Genomic DNA, 24,992 nt, shown 5'->3' with positions numbered 1-24,992 from the left:
TTAATATAATAGTTAATTTAAAAACGTTTACATGCTTTGCAAGAAGAACGATTTCCCTAATAATCCTGTTTACATGGACACGTCTGAAATCAAGCTACCTGATGGGACTTTTGACAAATCCCCCCAAAAAAACATTCTTACCACAGTGACTGTTATTTTTGCCAAGACTATTTGATTCTGAGTTCGGACATATACAGTTTGTATGTTAAAACTATTTATAAGATACACACTTTCAGTTTTTCCAAACTCATATATACCCGTTCAAAAGAGAAAGGCTTGCTTTACCAAGTGCTGAATTTGGTCAGTTTAATATCAAATTATTATTGTACTCAGTATGTTTCCATGCACACTAATACTTTGATATTAAATGGATTATGGCAGTAGTCTGATTATGCAATAGTCATGTAAACACCTTCGTCTGTTTATCTTAATAATCGGCGTACGGTCAAAATCATAAGCCGATTAAAACATCTGTTTTTCTGATTAGGACGTGTAAACACAATCGTCATTCCAGAAGTGTATTTGACCTCAGCATGAGCTAGTGAACACCCCTCTTTAGCAGGAGTCAGTTTGGAACGGATTCTATACTTCTTATAAGTAATTCTTTTCACATACAAACTCAGAATCAAATATTCTTCCCCCCCAAAAACAATACCATGTTGGCTGTGTTGGTAGAACGTTTCTTTTTGATTGCGTTTATCAGTTCCAACAGATATACTTTTCAGATGTGTCCATGTCAACAGGATTATTAGACAAATCGTTCTTCTTTCAAAGCATGTAAACGTTTTTAATCGGAACTATTATATGAATCCGACTGTCCATAATAACCTCATTATTGTGTGCGTGTAAACGCAGTCTGAGGTCTGAGAGGGAAGATACACATATAAATAACATAAAGTCGTTGTTTTTTTTAATTTATTTTTAATTAATCAAGTTCACGAAATATTAAATCCGTCCACTTTTATCAGTGCATCCGTTACAGCCTAACCATTACGAAACGTATATTCGGCCAAAATAAATAAAAGCTCATGTAGCAAATTAGCAATTACATTTTAATACGTTTATTAAACCCAAATTCTACACCTCTCTCTCATTGACCCCCATAACAACAAAATAAATCACTATTTCCGTGGGTGGAGTAAAACCTCTCGCTTTGCTTCTTCCTCGCTGATCGGACACCCAGCGACAATTCAAAGTTTAATAGCAATTCGGACTTGTTTTTACTATCAAGGGGGTTGTTTTACCGAAAACATTTTAATTAATTAGGGGAAAGGTATGTTAACTTTTATATGTAATGATATCGGAGCAGTAGTTAGCCTATCAAACACAGCTAGCAGGAGACTTCATGGTTGTTCATGTTATTGACGGTGATGCTACAGTAGCTAGCATGGAATAATATGTTGTTTATAAGGCCATGCTAAAACACACAAAGTACACTTTTTTTAAACGTTACTCTACACGACGGTGCCTAAAAGATACCGATCTATAATGCTAAAAAAAAACTAGCTAAATTGCTAAATTGGTTAGCGAACTAGCTAGTTAGCTTGCTAGCTAAATGCTACCGGCAGTTGATGTTCGCCAACTTTAGTCGGCTAGCTACTTTTGTCTTTTGAAATTGACACACGTTTTTATTACAGTTTGCTAACATTAGGGAAAGGAAATCCACCCACAGATGGTTGGTCAAATAATCCTTAAAAACCAAAAAGAGAAAATACGTACTGTATTATATGTAACGTTAGTTAGCTAACTAGTAGTACATCTAGCTAGCTGGAGCTAGTTTCAGCATTTAGCCATAGTAATGGTACAAGCTAAAGTTACCTGTGGTGATATTTCAGAATTAGCAGCTCATAACTATTCACTAAACGAGAACATATACGTGCTCTTTATGTCCTCAACTTTCACTCTCTTGTACAACAATTTGTGTGATTTTTAAATCAGTATCAACGCTAGTTAGTTACTAGTAACTAGCTACATTAACTCAGTCTTAACAGGACATGGGGGGGGGGGGGGAAATCACTCACCTTAATTAACTAGTTACTGTAGTTAACTTTAGTTTACTGTAGTTCACTAGTTCATCCAGGTCCCTGATGTTGAAATATTGTTATTGACATTCTCTAGTGTTTTATTGTATTTTGTTTTATAGTATAGTTGTATCATGTACCACTAGAACTCACTTAAATAACTCTACATTTTTTTAAAGTGTACATGTTAATAATCACAGTTGGATTAATGTGTGTGTGTGTGTGTGTGTTGACTATCTCTTGTGTTGTCTTCCAGAGAGCAGCGTTGTCATGGCGAAGAGGATTGCTGATAAAGAACTGACTGACCGGAACTGGGACCAGGAAGATGATGGAGAGGAAGTGGGTTGTTTCACTGTGTTTCTACTGCCTCACTGATTTATTTATTTCACCTTTATTTAACCAGGTAGGCTAGTAGAGAACAAGTCCTTTATTTAACCAGGTAGGCTAGTAGAGAACAAGTCCTTTATTTAACCAGGTAGGCTAGTAGAGAACAAGTCCTTTATTTAACCAGGTAGGCTAGTTGAGAACAAGTCCTTTATTTAACCAGGTAGGCTAGTTGAGAACAAGTCCTTTATTTAACCTGGTAGGTTAGTAGAGAACAAGTCCTTTATTTAACCAGGTAGGCTAGTAGAGAACAAGTCCTTTATTTAACCAGGTAGGCTAGTTGAGAACAAGTCCTTTATTTAACCAGGTAGGCTAGTAGAGAACAAGTCCTTTATTTAACCAGGTAGGCTAGTTGAGAACAAGTCCTTTATTTAACCAGGTAGGCTAGTAGAGAACAAGTCCTTTATTTAACCAGGTAGGCTAGTTGAGAACAAGTCCTCATTTACAACTGCGACCTGGCCAAGATAAAGCAAAGCAGTTTGACAACATACAACAACACAGAGTTACACATGGAGTAAAACAAACATACAGTCAATAATACAGTAGAAAAACAAGTCTATATACAATGTGAGCAAATGAGGTGAGATAAGGGAGGTAAAGGCAATAAAAAGGCCATGGTGGCAAAGTAAATACAATATAGCAAGTAAAACACTGGAATGGTAGATTTGTAGTGGAAGTGCAAAGTAGAAATATAAATAATATGGTGCAAAGGAGCAAAATAAAATAAATAAATGCAGTAGGGGAAAAGGTAGTAGTTTGGGCTAAATTATAGATGGGCTATGTACAGGTGCAGTGATCTGTGAGCTGCTCTGACAGCTAGTGAGGGAGATAAGTGTTTCCAGTTTGAGATTTTTGTAGATTTTTTTTCTGATAATACTATACAGACTGTATAATAATACACAGCCTGCAGGCACATGTCCCAGGGGTTTAGGCTTTTAACACATCTGCCAAGTAACTAGTATAAAGGTATTAGTCTCCCTTTCTGTTGTTGGCTGTTTTCAATAGTTTCAGCATCCCCACTAAATTATAATCAATAGACAACTGCATGTGGTGTAAAAACAGTTATCTGATTTAGTATGGAGGGGCTTGGATAGGTCTTCAGTGATTGGTATGGAGGGGGTTGGATAGGCCTTCAGTGATTTAGTATGGAGGGAGTTGGATAGGTCTTCAGTGATTGGTATGGAGGGAGTTGGATAGGCCTTCAGTGATTGGTATGGAGGGGGTTGGATAGGCCTTCAGTGATTGGTATGGAGGGGGTTGGATAGGCCTTCAGTGATTGGTATGGAGGGGGTTGGATAGGTCTTCAGTGATTTAGTATGGAGGGGGTTGGATAGGCCTTCAGTGATTGGTATGGAGGGGGTTGGATAGGCCTTCAGTGATTGGTATGGAGGGGGTTGGATAGGTCTTCAGTGATTGGTATGGAGGGGGTTGGATAGGCCTTCAGTGATTGGTATGGAGGGGGTTGGATAGGCCTTCAGTGATTGGTGTGGAGGGGGTTGGATAGGCCTTCAGTGATTGGTATGGAGGGGGTTGGATAGGCCTTCAGTGATTGGTATGGAGGGGGTTGGATAGGCCTTCAGTGATTGGTATGGAGGGGGTTGATAGACCTTCAGTGATTTAGTATGGAGGGGGTTGATAGACCTTCAGTGATTTAGTATGGAGGGGGTTGGATAGGCCTTCAGTGATTGGTATGGAGGGGGTTGGATAGGCCTTCAGTGATTGGTGTGGAGGGGGTTGGATAGGCCTTCAGTGATTGGTATGCAAGGGGTTGGATAGGCCTTCAGTGATTGGTATGGAGGGGGTTGGATAGGCCTTCAGTGATTGGTGTGGAGGGGGTTGGATAGGCCTTCAGTGATTGGTATGCAAGGGGTTGGATAGGCCTTCAGTGATTGGTATGGAGGGGGTTGGATAGGCCTTCAGTGATTGGTGTGGAGGGGGTTGGATAGGCCTTCAGTGATTGGTATGGAGGAGGTTGGATAGGCCTTCAGTGATTGGTTTGGAGGGGGTTGGATAGGCCTTCAGTGATTGGTGTGGAGGGGGTTGGATAGGCCTTCAGTGATTGGTGTGGAGGGGGTTGGATAGACCTTCAGTGATTGGTGTGGAGGGGGTTGGATAGGCCTTCAGTGATTGGTGTGGAGGGGGTTGGATAGGCCTTCAGTGATTGGTGTGGAGGGGGTTGGATAGGGCTTCAGTGATTTAGTATGGAGGGGGTTGGATAGGCCTTCAGTGATTGGTGTGGAGGGGGTTGGATAGGCCTTCAGTGATTGGTGTGGAGGGGGTTGGATAGGCCTTCAGTGATTGGTGTGGAGGGGGTTGGATAGGTCTTCAGTGATTGGTGTGGAGGGGGTTGGATAGGCCTTCAGTGATTGGTGTAGAGGTTTGGATGATGGCCAAATGACAGCGGTCTACGTATGAGTTTTATTTTTTAAACACATTTTCTCTCCTCTGCTCCTGACTGCATGTGCTGCCATAGAAATAGAATGACTAGAACGGATGGTGGCATAATGGGAGGACTGGCGGCCATGTTGAGTGTCCCCCCCCCATAGGAGCAAAGCTATGTTATAAAATGGGAAGGTTAAAGACATCGGCTTCACAGTAATGTTTGAGGTTCTACCTCTCTGAATCAACCATGGGACCAGCTCCAGTATTGGAGCTACGCTGCCTCGGCAGAAGGCAAGCTCTCTGAAACAGATCAGGAGGTTGGTAAGGAAATAAAATAGTTTAGTTTATCGGTTAGCCCCGAGTCACTGCGGTTACAAAGAAGCTTGTCAAAACAACATGTTGATTCAATGTTGTAGAACCCCCCTCTTCAAAGGGGGGGGACACTCTAGACCCAAACTGTTACAGACCTATATCCATCCTGCCCTGCCTTTCTAAAGTCTTCGAAAGCCAAGTTAATAAACAGATCACCGACCATTTCGAATCCCACCGTACCTTCTCCGCTGTGCAATCTGGTTTCTGAGCTGGTCATGGGTGCACCTCAGCCACGCTCAAGGTCCTAAACAATATCATAACCCGCCATCGATAAAAGACATTACTGTGCAGCCGTCTTCATCGATCTGGCCAAGTCTTTCGACTCTGTCAATCACCGTATTCTTATCTGCAGACTCAATAGCCTTGGTTTTTCTAATGATTGCCTCGCCTGGTTCACCAACAACTTCTCAGATAGAGTTCAGTGTGTCAAATCGGAGGGCCTGTTGTCCGGACCTCTGGCAGTCTCTATGGGGGTGCCACAGGGTTCAATTCTCAGGACGACTCTTTTCTCTGTATATATCAACGATGTCGCTCTTGCTGCGGGTGATTCCCTGATCCACCTCTATGCAGACGACACCAATCTGTATACATCTGGCCCTTCTTTGGACACTGTGTTAACTAACCTCCAAACAAGCTTCAATGCCATACAACTCTCCTTCCGTGGCCTCCAACTGCTCTTAAAACGCAAGTAAAACCAAATGCATGCTCTTAAACCGATCGCTGCCCGCACCTGCTCGCCCGTCCAGCATCACTACTCTGGACGGTTCTGACTTAGAATATGTGGACAACTACAAATACCTGGGTGTCTGGATAGACTGTAAACTCTCCTTCCAGACTCATATTAAACATCTCCAATCCAAAATCAAATCTAGAATTGGCTTTCTATTTCGCAACAAAGCCTCCTTCACTCACGCCGCCAAACTTACCCTCGTAAAACTGACCATCCTACCGATCCTCGACTTCGGCGATGTCATCTACAAAATAGCCTCCAACACTCTAGTCAGCAAACTGGATGCAGTCTAGCACAGTGCCATCCGTTTTGTCACCAAAGCCCCATATACTACCTACCACTGCGACCTGTATGCACTCGTCGGCTGGCCCTCGCTACATATTCGTCGCCAAACCCACTGGCTCCAGGTAATCTATAAGTCTCTGCTAGGTAAAGCCCCGCCTTATCTCAGCTCACTGGTCACGATAACAACACCCACCTGTAGCACGCGCTCCAGCAGGTATATCTCACTGGTCACCATAGCAACACCCACCTGTAGCACGCGCTCCAGCAGGTATATCTCACTGGTCATCCCCAAAGCCAACACCTCCTTTGGCCGTCTTTCCTTCCAGTTCTCTGCTGCCAGTGACTGGAACGAATTGCAAAAATCGCTGAAACTGGAGACTTATATTTCCCTCACTAACTTTAAACATCAGCTATCTGAGCAGCTAACCGATCGCTGCAGCTGTACATAGTCCATCTGTAAATAGCCCACCCACCCAATCTACCTACCTCATCCCCATATTGTTTTTATTGACTTTTCTGCTCTTTTGCACACCAGTATCTCTCCTTGCACATCATCATCTGCTCATCTATCACTCCAATGTTAATCTGCTAAATTGTAATTACTTCGCTACTACGGCCTATTTATTGCCGTACCTCCTCACACCATTTACACCCACTGTATATAGACTTTCTTTTTTTTCTCTATTGTGTTATTGACTGTACGTTTGTTTATTCCATGTGTAACTCTGTGTTGTTGTATGTTGTCGAACTGCTTTGCTTTATCTTGGCCAGGTCGCAGTTGTAAATGAGAACTTGTTCTCAACTAACCTACCTGGTTAAATAAAGGACTTGTTCTCAACTGGCCTACCTGGTTAAACAAAGGACTTGTTCTCAACTAACCTACCTGGTTAAATAAAGGACTTGTTCTCTACTAGCCTACCTGGTTAAATAAAGGACTTGTTCTCAACTAGCCTACCTGGTTAAATAAAGGACTTGTTCTCAGCTGGCCTACCTGGTTAAATAAAGGACTTGTTCTCAACTAGCCTACCTGGTTAAATAAAGGACTTGTTCTCTACTAACCTACCTGGTTAAATAAAGGACTTGTTCTCAACTAGCCTACCTGGTTAAATAAAGGACTTGTTCTCAACTAGCCTACCTGGTTAAATAAAGGACTTGTTCTCTACTAACCTACCTGGTTAAATAAAGGACTTGTTCTCAACTAGCCTACCTGGTTAAATAAAGGTGAATCACAGTAAGGATGGACTATATTACACAGTGAGGATGGACTATATTACACAGTGAGGATGGACTATATTACACAGTGAGGATGGACTATATTACACAGTGAGGATGGACTATATTACACAGTGAGGATGGACTATATTACACAGTGAGGATGGACTATATTACACAGTGAGGATGGACTATATTACACAGTGAGGATGGACTATATTACACAGTGAGGATGGACTATATTACACAGTAAGGATGGACTATATTACACAGTGAGGATGGACTATATTACACAGTAAGGATGGACTATATTACACAGTGAGGATGGACTATTACACAGTGAGGATGGACTATATTACACAGTGAGGATGGACTATATTACACAGTGAGGATGGACTATATTACACAGTGAGGATGGACTATATTACACAGTGAGGATGGACTATATTACACAGTGAGGATGGACTATATTACACAGTGAGGATGGACTATATACACAGTGAGGATGGACTATATTACACAGTGAGGATGGACTTACACGTGAGATGGACTATATTACACAGTGAGGATGGACTATATTACACAGTGAGGATGGACTATATTACACAGTGAGGATGGACTATATTACACAGTGAGGATGGACTATATTACACAGTGAGGATGGACTATATTACACAGTGAGGATGGACTATATTACACAGTGAGGATGGACTATATTACACAGTGAGGATGGACTATATTACACAGTGAGGATGGACTATAATACACAGTGAGGATGGACTATATTACACAGTGAGGATGGACTATAATACACAGTGAGGATGGACTATATTACACAGTGAGGATGTATTGTACATATTTGATCCTATTTCTAATAGTTTTCTGATGGTGTTCATCAGGCGGGGACGTTTTCCATCGCTAGTGACGATGTGATGAAGAGCAGGCCCATCAAGAAGGCCAAGCGTCGTGCTGCTGGTTCAGAGGTAGGCTTCCTGACTGACTAACCAACAGGAACTAGCTCACTGCATGCTGTCTTAGTCTGTCAGGGGGGGGGGAACCTGGGTCATGTTCATTAGATGAAGGAACAAGCGTTTCTTATTGCATAAGTTCAGGTGGTAACTGCATCCCTGTTTTCACGTTTTCGTCAGTTTTAGTGGCTACTGAACACAACCCAGCTTGACTTTAACCCAATTCAGCAGTCCTTCCTTCCTTCCTTCCTTCCTTCCTTCCTTCCTTCCTTCCTTCCTTCCTTCCTTCCTTCCTTCCTTCCTTCCTTCCTCCCAGCTTGACTTTAACCCAATTCAGCAGTCCCTTCCTTCCTTCCTTCCTTCCTTCCTTCCTTCCTTCCTTCCTTCCTTCCTTCCTTCCTTCCTTCCTTCCTCCCAGCTTGACTTTAACCCAATTCAGCAGTGCTTCCTTCCTTCCTTCCTTCCTTCCTTCCTTCCTCCCAGCTTGACTTTAACCCAATTCAGCAGTGCTTCCTTCCTTCCTTCCTTCCTCCCAGCTTGACTTTAACCCAATTCAGCAGTGCTTCCTTCCTTCCTTCCTTCCTCCCAGCTTGACTTTAACCCAATTCAGCAGTGCTTCCTTCCTTCCTTCCTTCCTTCCTTCCTTCCTTCCTTCCTTCCTTCCTTCCTTCCTTCCTTCCTTCCTTCCTTCCTCCCCGCTTTACTTTAACCCAATTCAGCAGTCCTTCCTTCCTTCCTTCCTTCCTTCCTTCCTTCCTTCCTTCCTTCCTTCCTTCCTTCCTTCCTTGGATGCCAGAAGTCCTTTTTAAAGCGCCCCCCTCCGGTGATGTTTTAGCCTAATGGAGGGAGATGGGAGCATCCAGTTCCCTAGTGAATCATTTGCTTCCTTCCTGTCTTTTCTGCCTACAGGGGCAGAGTGGAGGAGCGTTCAAAGTGTTTAAAGGTTTCTCCCTGGCCCCTACGTCTGGAACCGGGCCAGCCGCTGGGGGGGTCGCGACCTTCTCCGGGTTCGGGAACGGGGTAGGGTTTAAACCCCTGTCTGGACTGTCCAATGGGAACAGCGTCAAACCCGTCACTCCAGCCTTCACTGGGTTCACCTCGTCTACTGCCACCAAGACCACCACCACACCAGGTAAGAGACTGATTGATTGTTTTGTGCAGTTAATGTGCAAGTCCGATAGCATAACTTTTGAAAATCCTCCATTGTTGAGCGGGATCTGGTATTACAGGATAATGGAGCTGAATCAGTGGGGTTCCCTCTGTGGATCTGGTATTACAGGATAATGGAGCTGAATCAGTGGGGTTCCCTCTGTGGATTTGGTATGAGGATAATGGAGCTGAATCAGTGGGGTTCCCTCTGTGGATCTGGTATTACAGGATAATGGAGCTGAATCAGTGGGGTTCCCTCTGTGGATCTGGTATTACAGGATAATGGAGCTGAATCAGTGGGGTTCCCTCTGTGGATCTGGTATGAGGATAATGGAGCTGAATCAGTGGGGTTCCCTCTGTGGATCTGGTATTACAGGATAATGAAGCTGAATCAGTGGGGTTCCCTCTGTGGATCTGGTATTACAGGATAATGGAGCTGAATCAGTGGGGTTCCCTCTGTGGATGTGGTATTACAGGATAATGGAGCTGAATCAGTGGGGTTCTCTCTGCGGATCTGGTATTACAGGATAATGGAGCTGAATCAGTGGGGTTCCCTATGTGGATCTGGTATTACAGGATAATGGAGCTGAATCAGTGGGGTTCCCTCTGTGGATCTGGTATTACAGGATAATGGAGCTGAATCAGTGGGGTTCTCTCTGCGGATCTGGTATTACAGGATAATGGAGCTGAATCAGTGGGGTTCCCTCTGTGGATCTGGTATTACAGGATAATGGAGCTGAATCAGTGGGGTTCCCTATGTGGATCTGGTATTACAGGATAATGGAGCTGAATCAGTGGGGTTCCCTCTGTGGATCTGGTATTACAGGATAATGGAGCTGAATCAGTGGGGTTCCCTCTGTGGATCTGGTATTACAGGATAATGGAGCTGAATCAGTGGGGTTCCCTCTGTGGATCTGGTATTACAGGATAATGGAGCTGAATCAGTGGGGTTCCCTCTGTGGATCTGGTATTACAGGATAATGGAGCTGAATCAGTGGGGTTCCCTCTGTGGATCTGGTATTACAGGATAATGGAGCTGAATCAGTGGGGTTCCCTCTGTGGATCTGGTATTACAGGATAATGGAGCTGAATCAGTGGGGTTCCCTCTGTGGATGTGGTATTACAGGATAATGGAGCTGAATCAGTGGGGTTCTCTCTGCGGATCTGGTATTACAGGATAATGGAGCTGAATCAGTGGGGTTCCCTATGTGGATCTGGTATTACAGGATAATGGAGCTGAATCAGTGGGGTTCCCTCTGTGGATCTGGTATTACAGGATAATGGAGCTGAATCAGTGGGGTTCCCTCTGTGGATCTGGTATGAGGATAATGGAGCTGAATCAGTGGGGTTCTCTCTGTGGATCTGGTATTACAGGATAATGGAGCTGAATCAGTGGGGTTCCCTCTGTGGATCTGGTATTACAGGATAATGGAGCTGAATCAGTGGGGTTCCCTCTGTGGATCTGGTATTACAGGATAATGGAGCTGAATCAGTGGGGTTCCCTCTGTGGATCTGGTATTACAGGATAATGGAGCTGAATCAGTGGGGTTCCCTCTGTGGGTCTGGTATGAGGATAATGAAGCTGAATCAGTGGGGTTCCCTCTGTGGATCTGGTATTACAGGATAATGGAGCTGAATCAGTGGGGTTCCCTCTGTGGATCTGGTATTACAGGATAATGGAGCTGAATCAGTGGGGTTCCCTCTGTGGATCTGGTATTACAGGATAATGGAGCTGAATCAGTGGGGTTCCCTCTGTGGATCTGGTATTACAGGATAATGGAGCTGAATCAGTGGGGTTCCCTCTGTGGGTCTGGTATGAGGATAATGAAGCTGAATCAGTGGGGTTCCCTCTGTGGATCTGGTATTACAGGATAATGGAGCTGAATCAGTGGGGTTCCCTCTGTGGATCTGGTATTACAGGATAATGGAGCTGAATCAGTGGGGTTCCCTCTGTGGATCTGGTATGAGGATAATGGAGCTGAATCAGTGGGCTTCGCTGTGTGTGTCTTCTCCTCTCCCAGTGTGGTGCCTGAGGGCAGAATGACAGAACAGAGATGCTCCAGTAGTCAGTCAGTCTAGGACGTGCTCGTTCTCCGTCTCTCGCTGTCCGTCTCTCTCTCTCCGTCTCTCGCTGTCCGTCTCTCTCTCTCCGTCTCTCGCTGTCCGTCTCTCGCTGTCCGTCTCTCGCTGTCCGTCTCTCGCTGTCCGTCTCTCTCTCTCCGCCTCTCGCTCTCCGTCTCTCGCTCTCCGCCTCTCGCTCTCCGCCTCTCGCTGTCCGTCTCTCGCTGTCCGTCTCTCGCTGTCCGTCTCTCTCTCTCCGCCTCTCGCTGTCCGTCTCTCGCTCTCCGCCTCTCGCTGTCCGTCTCTCGCTGTCCGTCTCTCTCTCTCCGCCTCTCGCTCTCCGTCTCTCGCTCTCCGCCTCTCGCTCTCCGCCTCTCGCTCTCCGCCTCTCGCTCTCCGCCTCTCGCTCTCCGTCTCTCGCTCTCCGTCTCTCGCTCTCCGTCTCTCGCTCTCCGTCTCTCGCTCTCCGTCTCTCGCTGTCCGTCTCTCGCTGTCCGTCTCTCGCTGTCCGTCTCTCGCTCTCCGCCTCTCGCTCTCCGCCTCTCGCTCTCCGCCTCTCGCTCTCCGCCTCTCGCTCTCCGCCTCTCGCTCTCCGCCTCTCGCTCTCCGCCTCTCGCTCTCCGCCTCTCGCTCTCCGCCTCTCGCTCTCCGCCTCTCGCTCTCCGCCTCTCGTTCTCCGTCTCTCGCTGTCCGCCTCTCGTTCTCCGTCTCTCGCTGTCCGTCTCTCTCTCTCCGTCTCTCGCTGTCCGTCTCTCTCTCTCCGTCTCTCGCTCTCCGCCTCTCGCTCTCCGCCTCTCGCTCTCCGCCTCTCGCTGTCCGCCTCTCGCTGTCCGTCTCTCGCTGTCCGCCTCTCGCTGTCCGTCTCTCGCTGTCCGTCTCTCGCTGTCCGTCTCTCGCTGTCCGTCTCTCGCTGTCCGTCTCTCGCTCTCCGTCTCTCGCTCTCCGCCTCTCGCTCTCCGCCTCTCGCTCTCCGCCTCTCGCTCTCCGCCTCTCGCTGTCCGTCTCTCGCTGTCCGTCTCTCTCCGTCTCTCGCTCTCCGTCTCTCGCTCTCCGCCTCTCGCTCTCCGCCTCTCGCTCTCCGTCTCTCGCTGTCCGTCTCTCTCTCTCCGTCTCTCGCTGTCCGTCTCTCTCCGTCTCTCGCTCTCCGTCTCTCGTTCTCCGTCTCTCGCTCTGGGTGGTGCTGTCACTGCCACATAGCTCTCCTTCTCTACCGTCAAACACAGGGCATACTGAGGGCGTCCGCGTGCTTCCCATCTGAAACACAGGGCATACTGAGGGCGTCCGCAGGCTTCCCATCTGAAACACAGGGCATACTGAGGGCGTCCGCAGGCTTCCCATCTGAAACACCAGGGCATACTGAGGGCGTCCGCAGGCTTCCCATCTGAAACACCAGGGCATACTGAGGGCGTCCCCAGGCTTCCCATCTGAAACACAGGGCATACTGAGGGCGTCCGCAGGCTTCCCATCTGAAACACAGGGCATACTGAGGGCGTCCGCAGGCTTCCCATCTGAAACACAGGGCATACTGAGGGCGTCCGCAGGCTTCCCATCTGAAACACAGGGCATACTGAGGGCGTCCGCAGGCTTCCCATCTGAAACACAGGGCATACTGAGGGCGTCCGCAGGCTTCCCATCTGAAACACCAGGGCATACTGAGGGCGTCCGCAGGCTTCCCATCTGAAACACCAGGGCATACTGAGGGCGTCCGCAGGCTTCCCATCTGAAACACAGGGCATACTGTGGGCGTGAGTGTGCTTCCCTTCTGAAACACAGGGCATACTGAGGGCGTCCGCAGGCTTCCCATCTGAAACACCAGGGCATACTGAGGGCGTCCGCAGGCTTCCCATCTGAAACACCAGGGCATACTGAGGGCGTCCGCAGGCTTCCCATCTGAAACACCAGGGCATACTGAGGGCGTCCGCAGGCTTCCCATCTGAAACACAGGGCATACTGAGGGCGTCCGCAGGCTTCCCATCTGAAACACCAGGGCATACTGAGGGCGTCCGCAGGCTTCCCATCTGAAACACCAGGGCATACTGAGGGCGTCCGCAGGCTTCCCATCTGAAACACAGGGCATACTGAGGGCGTCCGCAGGCTTCCCATCTGAAACACAGGGCATACTGAGGGCGTCCGCAGGCTTCCCATCTGAAACACAGGGCATACTGAGGGCGTCCGCAGGCTTCCCATCTGAAACACCAGGGCATACTGAGGGCGTCCGCAGGCTTCCCATCTGAAACACAGGGCATACTGAGGGCGTCCGCAGGCTTCCCATCTGAAACAGTTTGTCCATATATGGATGCCGCCATTTTGTGATGTTTTGGGCTTCGGCATGATTCTTCACAGATCTGTTTGTCACTCGGTGACAGGCTAGTTTTCATCCAAATCTTTTCACTTGAGAAATTCTGCACCAAACATCCTAGTCAGATGTAGAAATATATGGTATGTCTTGAGTTATCTTAGATGAAATCTGGACTGTTTTTTGAGGAAGTGTTTACAGGCTACAGCGTCTCAAAATGGACAAACGGTGCTATTGCCTTTTCTTCCTTGTTTTGTGAAGCGAAGGAGGAAGGTATTGGAACACAGTCGTTGTGTTCGCTAGATGCCAGCCGACGTGACTCGTGCTGAAGCCTTAAGGCTCTACTCTGAGGTATCACTGCTTCTCTCTCTGCTGTAACGTTTACATTCTGGTTCTCTCTTCACCTCCTCCTCCTCTCTATCCCACCTCCTCCTCTCCTCTATCCCTCCTCCTCCTCTCCTCTATCCCCTCTCCTCTATCCCCTCTCCTCTATCCCTCCCCCTCCTCTCCTCTATCCCTCCCCTCCTCTATCTCCTCTCCTCTATCCCTCCCCTCCTCTATCTCCTCTCCTCTATCCCCTCTCCTCTATCCCTCCCCCTCCTCTATCCCCTCTCCTCTATCCCTATCCCCTCTCCTCTATCCCTCCCCCTCCTCTATCCCCTCTCCTCTATCCCTCCCCCTCCTCTCCTCTATCCCTCCCCTCCTCTATCTCCTCTCCTCTATCCCCATCTCCTCCTCTCCTCTGTCCCCCTCCTCTCCTCTCCTCTATCCCCCCTCCTCCTCTCCTCTATCCCCCTCCTCTCCTCTATCCCCCTCCTCTCCTCTATCCCCCTCCTCTCCTCTATCCCCCTCCTCTCCTCTATCCCCCTCCTCTCCTCTATCCCCCCTCCTCCTCTCTATCCCCCCTCCTCCTCTCTATCTCCTCACCCCCCCTCCTCTCCTCTCCTCTATCCCCCCTCCTCCTCTCCTCTCTATCCCCCCTCCTCCTCTCCTCCTCCTCCTCTCCTCTATCCCCCCTCCTCCTCTCCTCCTCTCCTCTATCCCCCCCTCCTCCTCTCCTCCTCTCCTCTATCCCCCCTCCTCCTCTCCTCCTCTCCTCTATCCCCCCTCCCCCTCCTCTCCTCTATCCCCCCTCCCCCTCCTCTCCTCTATCCCTCCTCTCCTAGGTTCATTAACATTCAGCGGTCCCTCCTCCAGTGCTGTCATCGCGGGGCAGCGGTCTAATGGTTCCTCCCCCGTGGTTTCCAGTCAGTCTCTCATCTCCAGCTCCCCTCTCTCCTCTAACAGCGGTAACAACCAGGAATACAGTAGGCAGCTCACAGCTCTCAACTGCTCCGTCAGGGACTGGATCACCAAGCACGTTAACGGAAACCCCCTCTGTGACCTGAACCCCATCTTCAGGGACTATGAAAAGCACCTGGCCAGCATCGATAAGAAATACGGAGGGAGTGGAGCTGTGATAGGAGCTGCGGTGGCGGTGGCGGACGAGAGCTCAGAGAGCCGTAGCGGCGCAGGGGGACCAGAGGAGAAGCCACCACCCTCCTCCTCCGGTACCGCTGGCTCGACAGCCACGGCGCCGCTGTTCTCCTTCAGTAAGGACGAGGACGGCAGCGCCGCGGCCCCGGTGGAAAGCTCAGCCGTCGCTCTCGCTCCGATCCCCGCTGGCATCAGCTTCAACTTGGGCCAGAAGGGGAGCAGCTCAGCGTTGGGGTCTCGGAGCTCCGGAGAAGCTCCCAGTGTCTTCTCCACCTCTCTGTTCGGAGGTGCTGCACCTCCTGCCTTCTCCTTCAGTGGGGCCAAAGCTGAGGCTGCCCCCACCCAGACAACAGGTACAATATAAATATTATACTTTACTGTCCTGACAGCTGTGATATCATGTGGCAAGATATTATATATGGTGCTGCCAGACAACACACCCAGAATGTTACCTGGTGATATGGTGCTGCTAGACAACACACCCAGAATGTTACCTGGTGATATGGTGCTGTTAGACAACACACCCAGAATGTTACCTGGTGATATGGCGCTGCTAGACAACACACCCAGAATGTTACCTGGTGATATGGTGCTGCCAGACAACACACCCAGAATGTTACCTGGTGATATGGTGCTGTTAGACAACACACCCAGAATGTTACCTGGTGATATGGTGCTGGTAGACAACACACCCAGAATGTTACCTGGTGATATGGTGCTGGTAGACAACACACCCAGAATGTTACCTGGTGATATGGTGCTGCTAGACAACACACCCAGAATGTTACCTGGTGATATGGCGCTGCTAGACAACACACCCAGAATGTTACCTGGTGATATGGTGCTGGTAGACAACACACCCAGAATGTTACCTGGTGATATGGTGCTGGTAGACAACACACCCAGAATGTTACCTGGTGATATGGCGCTGCTAGACAACACACCCAGAATGTTACCTGGTGATATGGCGCTGCTAGACAACACACCCAGAATGTTACCTGGTGATATGGCGCTGCTAGACAACACACCCAGAATGTTACCTGGTGATATGGTGCTGTTAGACAACACACCCAGAATGTTACCTGGTGATATGGTGCTGTTAGACAACACACCCAGAATGTTACCTGGTGATATGGCGCTGCTAGACAACACACCCAGAATGTTACCTGGTGATATGGCGCTGCTAGACAACACACCCAGAATGTTACCTGGTGATATGATGCTGCTAGACAACACACCCAGAATGTTACCTGGTGATATGGTGCTGCTAGACAACACACCCAGAATGTTACCTGGTGATATGGTGCTGCTAGACAACACACCCAGAATGTTACCTGGTGATATGGTGCTGGTAGACAACACACCCAGAATGTTACCTGGTGATATGGCGCTGCTAGACAACACACCCAGAATGTTACCTGGTGATATGGTGCTGGTAGACAACACACCCAGAATGTTACCTGGTGATATGGTGCTGCTAGACAACACACCCAGAATGTTACCTGGTGATATGGTGCTGCTAGACAACACACCCAGAATGTTACCTGGTGATATGGTGCTGCTAGACAACACACCCAGAATGTTACCTGGTGATATGGTGCTGTTAGACAACACACCCAGAATGTTACCTGGTGATATGGTGCTGCTAGACAACACACCCAGAATGTTACCTGGTGATATGGCGCTGCTAGACAACACACCCAGAATGTTACCTGGTGATATGGTGATGCTAGTGATGGACAACACAACTTCTATTAGATCTCACATTCAGGTTTTTAATCCCAGATTAAACCTCTATTAGATCTCACATTCAGGTTTTTAATCCTAGAGATTAAACCTCTATTAGATCTCACATTCAGGTTTTTAACCCCAGATTAAACCTCTCTTAGATCTCACATTCAGGTTTTTAATCCTAGAGATTAAACCTCTATTAGATCTCACATTCAGGTTTTTAATCCTAGAGATTAAACCTCTATTAGATCTCACATTCAGGTTTTTAATTCCAGATTAAAACTCTATTAGATCTCACATTCAGGTTTTTAACCCCAGATTAAACCTCTATTAGATCTCACATTCAGGTTTTTAATCCTAGAGATTAAACCTCTATTAGATCTCACATTCAGGTTTTTAATCCTAGAGATTAAACCTCTATTAGATCTCACATTCAGGTTTTTAATCCTAGTGATTAAACCTCTATTAGATCTCACATTCAGGTTTTTAACCCCAGATTAAACCTCTCTTAGATCTCACATTCAGGTTTTTAATCCCAGATTAAACCTCTATTAGATCTCACATTCAGGTTTTTAATCCCAGATTAAACCTCTATTAGATCTCACATTCAGGTTTTTAATCCCAGATTAAACCTCTATTAGATCTCACATTCAGGTTTTTAATCCTAGAGATTAAACCTCTATTAGATCTCACATTCAGGTTTTTAACCCCAGATTAAACCTCTCTTAGATCTCACATTCAGGTTTTTAATCCTAGAGATTAAACCTCTATTAGATCTCACATTCAGGTTTTTAATCCTAGAGATTAAACCTCTATTAGATCTCACATTCAGGTTTTTAATCCTAGAGATTAAACCTCTATTAGATCTCACATTCAGGTTTTTAATCCTAGAGATTAAACCTCTATTAGTCTCACATTCAGGTTTTTAGTCCTAGAGATTAAACCTCTATTAGATCTCACATTCAGGTTTTTAATCCCAGATTAAACCTCTATTAGATCTCACATTCAGGTTTTTAACCCCAGATTAAACCTCTCTTAGATCTCACATTCAGGTTTTTAATCCTAGAGATTAAACCTCTATTAGATCTCACATTCAGGTTTTTAATCCTAGAGATTAAACCTCTATTAGATCTCACATTCAGGTTTTTAATCCTAGAGATTAAACCTCTATTAGATCTCACATTCAGGTTTTTAATCCTAGAGATTAAACCTCTATTAGTCTCACATTCAGGTTTTTAGTCCTAGAGATTAAACCTCTATTAGATCTCACATTCAGGTTTTTAATCCCAGATTAAACCTCTATTAGATCTCACATTCAGGTTTTTAATTCCAGATTAAATCTCTTTTTATTAGATCTCACATTCAACGGTCTGAGCTCACATGTAAGGTCATTGTGGAAAATAAATAGTGAATATTCTCAGTGTAAAGGGGATTTAAGCCGTATGTTTGTTTCATCTGTACATTTGCTTATCAGACACTTTTTTTCATTAATGAAATAATGTTTCGTGCTCTTCATAACGTCTGTCCGTCTCTTCCTTGTCGCCCCGTAGATGAAAACGGGGAGGAATCGGACGAACCACCCAAAGTGGAAGTCCAGGAGATCAAGGAGACTGACGCCTTCTACTCCAAAAAGTAGGTCTTCGTTTACAGAAACATTTAAAAAAATAAATATAATAATAATAATAATAATAAATATGGCTCTAATACATCTGTAGGATCTGCTTTATACGTGTTAGACATTTCCAATGGAATGTATTATGGGTCACATTTACCAAAACGTTTTACAATGTTATATTTTACCAGTGCGTCGCTTCAAAAACCTTTTCAACTCGCTGGAAAAGACTGACTATATTAGATAACATAACGAAAGTTTACAGTTATTCTATGCTTACGAAACAGTCCATTATTCTACGCTTTTTTTTGTATTTGTTACACATGTCCGGTATTTTTCAGAAATGTGTTTGTTCCAAAACGAGGAGATTGACGTTATAGGTGTGTTCCAGGTGTAAACTCTTCTATAAGAAGGAGACGGAGTTCAAGGAGAAGGGAGTCGGGACGCTGCATCTGAAAACGACGTCGGACGGAAAGACACAGCTGTTGGTCCGCGCTGACACCAACCTGGGTATGTTTTTAAAATATTAACCCTTATTAAACCTTATTAAACCTTATTAAACCTTTCCTTATTAAAAATGTCCTTATTAAACCTTATTAACCCTTTCCTTATTAAACCTTATTAAACCTTATTAACCCTTATTAAACCTTATTAACCCTTATTAAACCTTATTAACCCTTTCCTTATTAAATCTTTCCTTATTAAACCTTATCTAGAGACCTAGACTGTACTCAGTGGTGTGAAAGATACCAACCTGGGTATGTTATTAAAATATAGAACTTTACCTTATTAAACCTTACCGCATTAAGCCTTATTAAACCTTACCACATTAAGCCTTATTAAACCTTACCGCATGAAGCCTTATTAAACCTTACTGCATTAAGTCTTATTAAGCCTTATTAAACCTGACCCTTTACCTTATTAAACCTTATCGCATTAAGCCTTATTAAACCTTACAGCATTAAGCCTTATTAAACCTTACCACATTAAGCCTTATTAAACCTTACAGCATTAAGCCTTATTAAACCTTACCGCATTAAGCCTTATTAAACCTTATCGCATTAAGCCTTATTAAACCTTACCGCATGAAGCCTTATTAAACCTTACCACATGAAGCCTTATTAAACCTTACTGCATTAAGTCTTATTAAGCCTTATTAAACCTTACCGCATTAAACCTTACCCTTTACCTTATTAAACCTTACAGCATTAAGCCTTATTAAACCTTACCGCATTAAGCCTTATTAAACCTTACCACATTAAGCCTTATTAAACCTTACCACATTAAGCCTTATTAAACCTTACCCTTTACCTTATTAAACCTGACCACATTAAGCCTTATTAAACCTTACCCTTTACCTTATTAAACCTTACCACATTAAGCCTTATTAAACCTTACAGCATTAAGCCTTATTAAACCTTACCACATTAAGCCTTATTAAACCTTACCCTTTACCTTATTAAACCTGACCACATTAAGCCTTATTAAACCTTACCCTTTACCTTATTAAACCTTATCGCATTAAGCCTTATTAAACCTTACCGCATTAAGCCTTATTAAACCTTACCACATTGAGCATACTTTTAAGGCTGTGTTGAAGATGGCTTTAGGCCTCCTGTTTGGCTGCTGTGGAACTATAGAGCTGTAGCCAACATGAGGAATTTACTGAACTCATCTCCTCCCTCTAGTGGCCAGACTGAGGTATTACTGTGGATATCTGAGGTATTACTGTGGATATCTGAGGTATTACTGTGGATATCTGAGGTATTACTGTGGATATCTGAGGTATTACTGTGGATATCTGAGGTATTACTGTGGATATCTGAGGTATTACTGTGCATATCTGAGGTATTACTGTGCATATCTGAGGTATTACTGTGGATATCTGTAGTCTCGCCCCTCTAGTGGCCATACTAAGGTATTACTGTGGATATCGGAGGTACTACTGTGGATATCGGAGGTAGTACTGTGGATATCGGAGGTAGTACTGTGGATATCGGAGGTAGTACTGTGGATATCGGAGGTAGTACTGTGGATATCGGAGGTAGTACTGTGGATATCGGAGGTAGTACTGTGGATATCGGAGGTAGTACTGTGGATATCTGCAGTCTCATCCCTCTAGTGGCCATCTGAGGTATTACTGTGATACCTGCAGTCTCATTCCTCTAGTGGCCATACTGAGGTAGTACTGTGGATATCTGAGGTAGTACTGTGGATATCTGAGGTAGTACTGTGGATATCTGAGGTAGTACTGTGGATATCTGAGGTAGTACTGTGGATATCTGAGGTAGTACTGTGGATATCTGAGGTAGTACTGTGGATATCTGAGGTAGTACTGTGGATATCTGAGGTAGTACTGTGGATATCTGAGGTATTACTGTGGATATCTGAGGTAGTACTGTGGATATCTGTAGTATCGTCCCTCTAGTGGCCATACTAAGGTATTACTGTGGATATCTGAGGTACTACTGTGGATATCGGAGGTACTACTGTGGATATCGGAGGTACTACTGTGGATATCGGAGGTACTACTGTGGATATCGGAGGTACTACTGTGGATATCGGAGGTACTACTGTGGATATCGGAGGTAGTACTGTGGATATCGGAGGTAGTACTGTGGATATCGGAGGTAGTACTGTGGATATCGGAGGTAGTACTGTGGATATCGGAGGTAGTACTGTGGATATCGGAGGTAGTACTGTGGATATCGGAGGTAGTACTGTGGATATCGGAGGTAGTACTGTGGATATCTGCAGTCTCATCCCTCTAGTGGCCATACTGAGGTATTACTGTGGATATCTGAGGTATTACTGTGGATATCTGAGGTATTACTGTGGATATCTGAGGTAGTACTGTGGATATCTGAGGTAGTACTGTGGATATCTGAGGTATTACTGTGGATATCTGAGGTATTACTGTGGATATCTGAGGTATTACTGTGGATATATGCAGTCTCATCCCTCTAGTGGCCATACTGAGGTATTACTGTGGATATCTGAGGTATTACTGTGGATATCTGAGGTATTACTGTGGATATATGCAGTCTCATCCCTCCTCCTCTCTCTCTCTCCTCCAGGTAACATCCTGGTCCAGACCTCATCAATAACAACTCTCTCTCTCTCTCCCTCCCTCTCTCTCTCTCTCTCTCCTCCCCCCCCTCTCTCTCCTCCAGGTAACATCCTGTTGAACATCCTGGTCCAGCCCTCCATACCCTGTTCCAGGATGGGGAAGAACAACGTGATGGTGATTTGTGTTCCTAACCCTGTCGTGGACCACAACAACCCTAGCAACCCTGTCGCCATGCTCATCAGGGTCAAAACAGCAGAGGATGCTGATGAACTGCACAACATACTGGAGGAGAAGAAAGCTTAGATAACTAACCCCAGTCCTGTGCCCCTCCGCCCCAGGTCCAGTCCTGTGCCCCTCCGCCCCAGGTCCAGTCCTGTGCCCCTCCACCCAAGGTCCAGTCCTGTGCCCCTCCGCCCAAGGTCCAGTCCTGTGCCCCTCCGCCCCAGGTCCAGTCCTGTGCCCCTCCGCCCCAGGTCCAGTCCTGTGCCCCAGGTCCAGTCCTGTGCCCCTCCGCCCCAGGTCCAGTCCTGTGCCCCTCCGCCCCAGGTCCAGTCCTGTGCCCCTCCGCCCCAGGTCCAGTCCTGTGCCCCTCCGCCCCAGGTCCAGTCCTGTGCCCCTCCGCCCCAGGTCCAGTCCTGTGCCCCTCCGCCCCAGGTCCAGTCCTGTGCCCCAGGTCCAGTCCTGTGCCCCAGGTCCAGTCCTGTGCCCCAGGTCCAGTCCTGTGCCCCTCCGCCCCAGGTCCAGTCCTGTGCCCCTCCGCCCCAGGTCCAGTCCTGTGCCCCTCCGCCCCAGGTCCAGTCCTGTGCCCCTCCGCCCCAGGTCCAGTCCTGTGCCCCTCCGCCCCAGGTCCAGTCCTGTGCCCCTCCGCCCCAGGTCCAGTCCTGTGCCCCCCAGGTCCAGTCCTGTGCCCCTCCGCCCAGGTCCAGTCCTGTGCCCCTCCGCCCCAGGTCCAGTCCTGTGCCCCTCCGCCCCAGGTCCAGTCCTGTGCCCCTCCGCCCCAGGTCCAGTCCTGTGCCCCTCCGCCCCAGGTCCAGTCCTGTGCCCCTCCGCCCCAGGTCCAGTCCTGTGCCCCTCCGCCCCAGGTCCAGTCCTGTGCCCCTCCGCCCCAGGTCCAGTCCTGTGCCCCTCCGCCCCAGGTCCAGTCCTGTGCCCCCAGGTCCAGTCCTGTGCCCCTCCGACCCAGGTCCAGTCCTGTGCCCCAGGTCCAGTCCTGTGCCCCCAGGTCCAGTCCTGTGCCCAGGTCCAGTCCTGTGCCCCAGGTCCAGTCCTGTGCCCCTCCGCCCCAGGTCCAGTCCTGTGCCCTCCGCCCCAGGTCCAGTCCTGTTCCCCAGGTCCAGTCCTGTGCCCCTCCGCCCCAGGTCCAGTCCTGTGCCCCTCCGCCCCAGGTCCAGTCCTGTTCCCCCCGTCCAGTCCTGTGCCCCTCCGCCCCAGGTCCAGTCCCTTTCCCCAGGTCCAGTCCTGTGCCCCTCCGCCCCAGGTCCAGTCCTGTGCCCCTCCGCCCCAGGTCCAGTCCTGTGCCCCTCCGCCCCAGGTCCAGTCCTGTGCCCCTCCGCCCCAGGTCCAGTCCTGTGCCCCTCCGCCCCAGGTCCAGTCCTGTGCCCCTCCGCCCCAGGTCCAGTCCTGTGCCCCAGGTCCAGTCCTGTGCCCCAGGTCCAGTCCTGTGCCCCTCCGCCCCAGGTCCAGTCCTGTGCCCCTCCGCCCCAGGTCCAGTCCTGTGCCCCTCCGCCCCAGGTCCAGTCCTGTTCCCCAGGTCCAGTCCTGTGCCCCTCCGCCCCAGGTCCAGTCCCTTTCCCCAGGTCCAGTCCTGTGCCCCTCCGCCCCAGGTCCAGTCCTGTGCCCCTCCGCCCCAGGTCCAGTCCTGTGCCCCTCCGCCCCAGGTCCAGTCCTGTGCCCCTCCACCCCAGGTCCAGTCCTGTGCCCCTCCACCCCAGTCCCAGGCCCCTAGCTCCTGTGTACTCAAGGTCATGTTTATTTGAACCCTCTTTATCCTTGCCTGTCTCGCTGACAGCTCTCCAATCTGGAATGGCCCCTGTTCCCTATCTAGTGCACTACTTTAGACCAGGCCCCTATTCCCTACCTAGTGCACTACCTTGACCAGCTTGATGGTCTGAACTAGTGAACTAGAAAGGGAATAGGAGGACATTTTGTCATGTGATGCCAGAGGGGTCGTCTACAACGAGGTTTATCTTCACACACCTGGACTAGACACACACCTGGACTAGACACACACCTGGACTAGACACACCTGGACTAGACACACTGTAACAGAGACACACCTGGACTAGACATGCAGTAACAGAGACACACCTGGACTAGACACACCTGGACTAGACACACTGTAACAGAGACACACCTGGACTAGACACACCTGGACTAGACACACTAACAGAGACACACTGTAACAGAGACACACCTGGACTAGACATGCAGTAACAGAGACACACCTGGACTAGACACACCTGGACTAGACACACCTGGACTAGACACACCTGGACTAGACACACTGTAACAGAGACACACCTGGACTAGACATGCAGTAACAGAGACACACCAGGACTAGACACACCAGGACTAGACACACTGTAACAGAGACACACCTGGACTAGACACACCTGGACTAGACACACTAACAGAGACACACTGTAACAGAGACACACCTGGACTAGACACTGTAACAGAGACACACCTGGACTAGACACACCTGGACTAGACACACTGTAACAGAGACACACCTGGACTAGACTCACCTGGACTAGACACACCTGGACTAGACACGCCTGTAACAGAGACACGTGACAGTTGAAATGAAATGTTTTATTTTGCCTGCGTTGCGTAGCAACACATTTTTAGTTATAAAACATGGTTCATTTGTGATTTTATTTTGTATTACTGTGAAAGTTCAACAGGCTCCGCTGTCTCTTTGCTCCTAACAGGCGTGAGACTCGTTGAATGACCCCCCCATATTCACCTTCCTGTGTGGATTCAGTAACATTCCGTCTAGATTGAATACTACTGCTGCTATAGTTTTAATTAAACATGAGAAGCAGGCTGATCTTTTTAACGGTTAGCGATCCTGTTACGATGTGGTTCTTCTGGTTGTGGACGAGAGAAGACATTTTTAAAGTGTTGGTAGATCTAGTTATGAAGAGGGTGTGTTTTTCTCCCTGCTCTGTCCAGCTCTCTGAGGAACAAACATGAAGAACAAATATTGTTTTTGAAAAGGGTGTGTTGAGGATTCATTTC

At 47.5% G+C, this 24,992-nt stretch overlaps 1 protein-coding gene and 1 long non-coding RNA gene across 18 annotated transcripts; one reads left to right on the top strand and one right to left on the bottom strand.

Moving 5' to 3' along the window:
• The first annotated feature begins 1,113 nt into the window (after positions 1-1,113).
• LOC115182290 (nuclear pore complex protein Nup50-like) lies at positions 1,114-24,299 on the top strand. Of its 17 annotated transcripts, none has more exons than XM_029743909.1 (10): positions 1,114-1,273; positions 2,278-2,360; positions 8,265-8,369; positions 9,264-9,486; positions 15,027-15,689; positions 18,618-18,699; positions 19,071-19,189; positions 21,853-22,241; positions 23,108-23,226; positions 23,481-23,504. In XM_029743909.1, the coding sequence occupies exons 2-8, from the start codon at positions 2,292-2,294 to the stop codon at positions 22,050-22,052; spliced, it is 1,461 nt and encodes a 486-aa protein (XP_029599769.1). In that variant the 5' UTR covers positions 1,114-1,273; positions 2,278-2,291; the 3' UTR covers positions 22,053-22,241; positions 23,108-23,226; positions 23,481-23,504. The 17 variants fall into 17 exon arrangements, with proteins under 17 accessions (XP_029599769.1, XP_029599768.1, XP_029599771.1 ...); XM_029743908.1 differs by lacking the exon at positions 23,481-23,504 and adding an exon at positions 23,362-23,397; XM_029743911.1 differs by lacking the exon at positions 23,481-23,504 and adding an exon at positions 23,227-23,268 and having other exon boundaries at positions 23,108-23,180.
• LOC115182292 (uncharacterized) lies at positions 23,878-24,992 on the bottom strand. Its single transcript, XR_003873708.1, has 4 exons — positions 24,497-24,992; positions 24,163-24,238; positions 23,995-24,102; positions 23,878-23,945 (listed from the first exon to the last, which is right to left on the bottom strand). It is a non-coding gene; the product is annotated as an uncharacterized LOC115182292 (long non-coding RNA).

Source organism: Salmo trutta, unplaced genomic scaffold (genome assembly GCF_901001165.1).
Source record: "Salmo trutta unplaced genomic scaffold, fSalTru1.1, whole genome shotgun sequence".
NCBI lineage: Eukaryota > Metazoa > Chordata > Actinopteri > Salmoniformes > Salmonidae > Salmo > Salmo trutta.
Note: the sequence above shows the minus strand (reverse complement) of the source record. Positions and strands in the feature narration are given on the sequence as shown.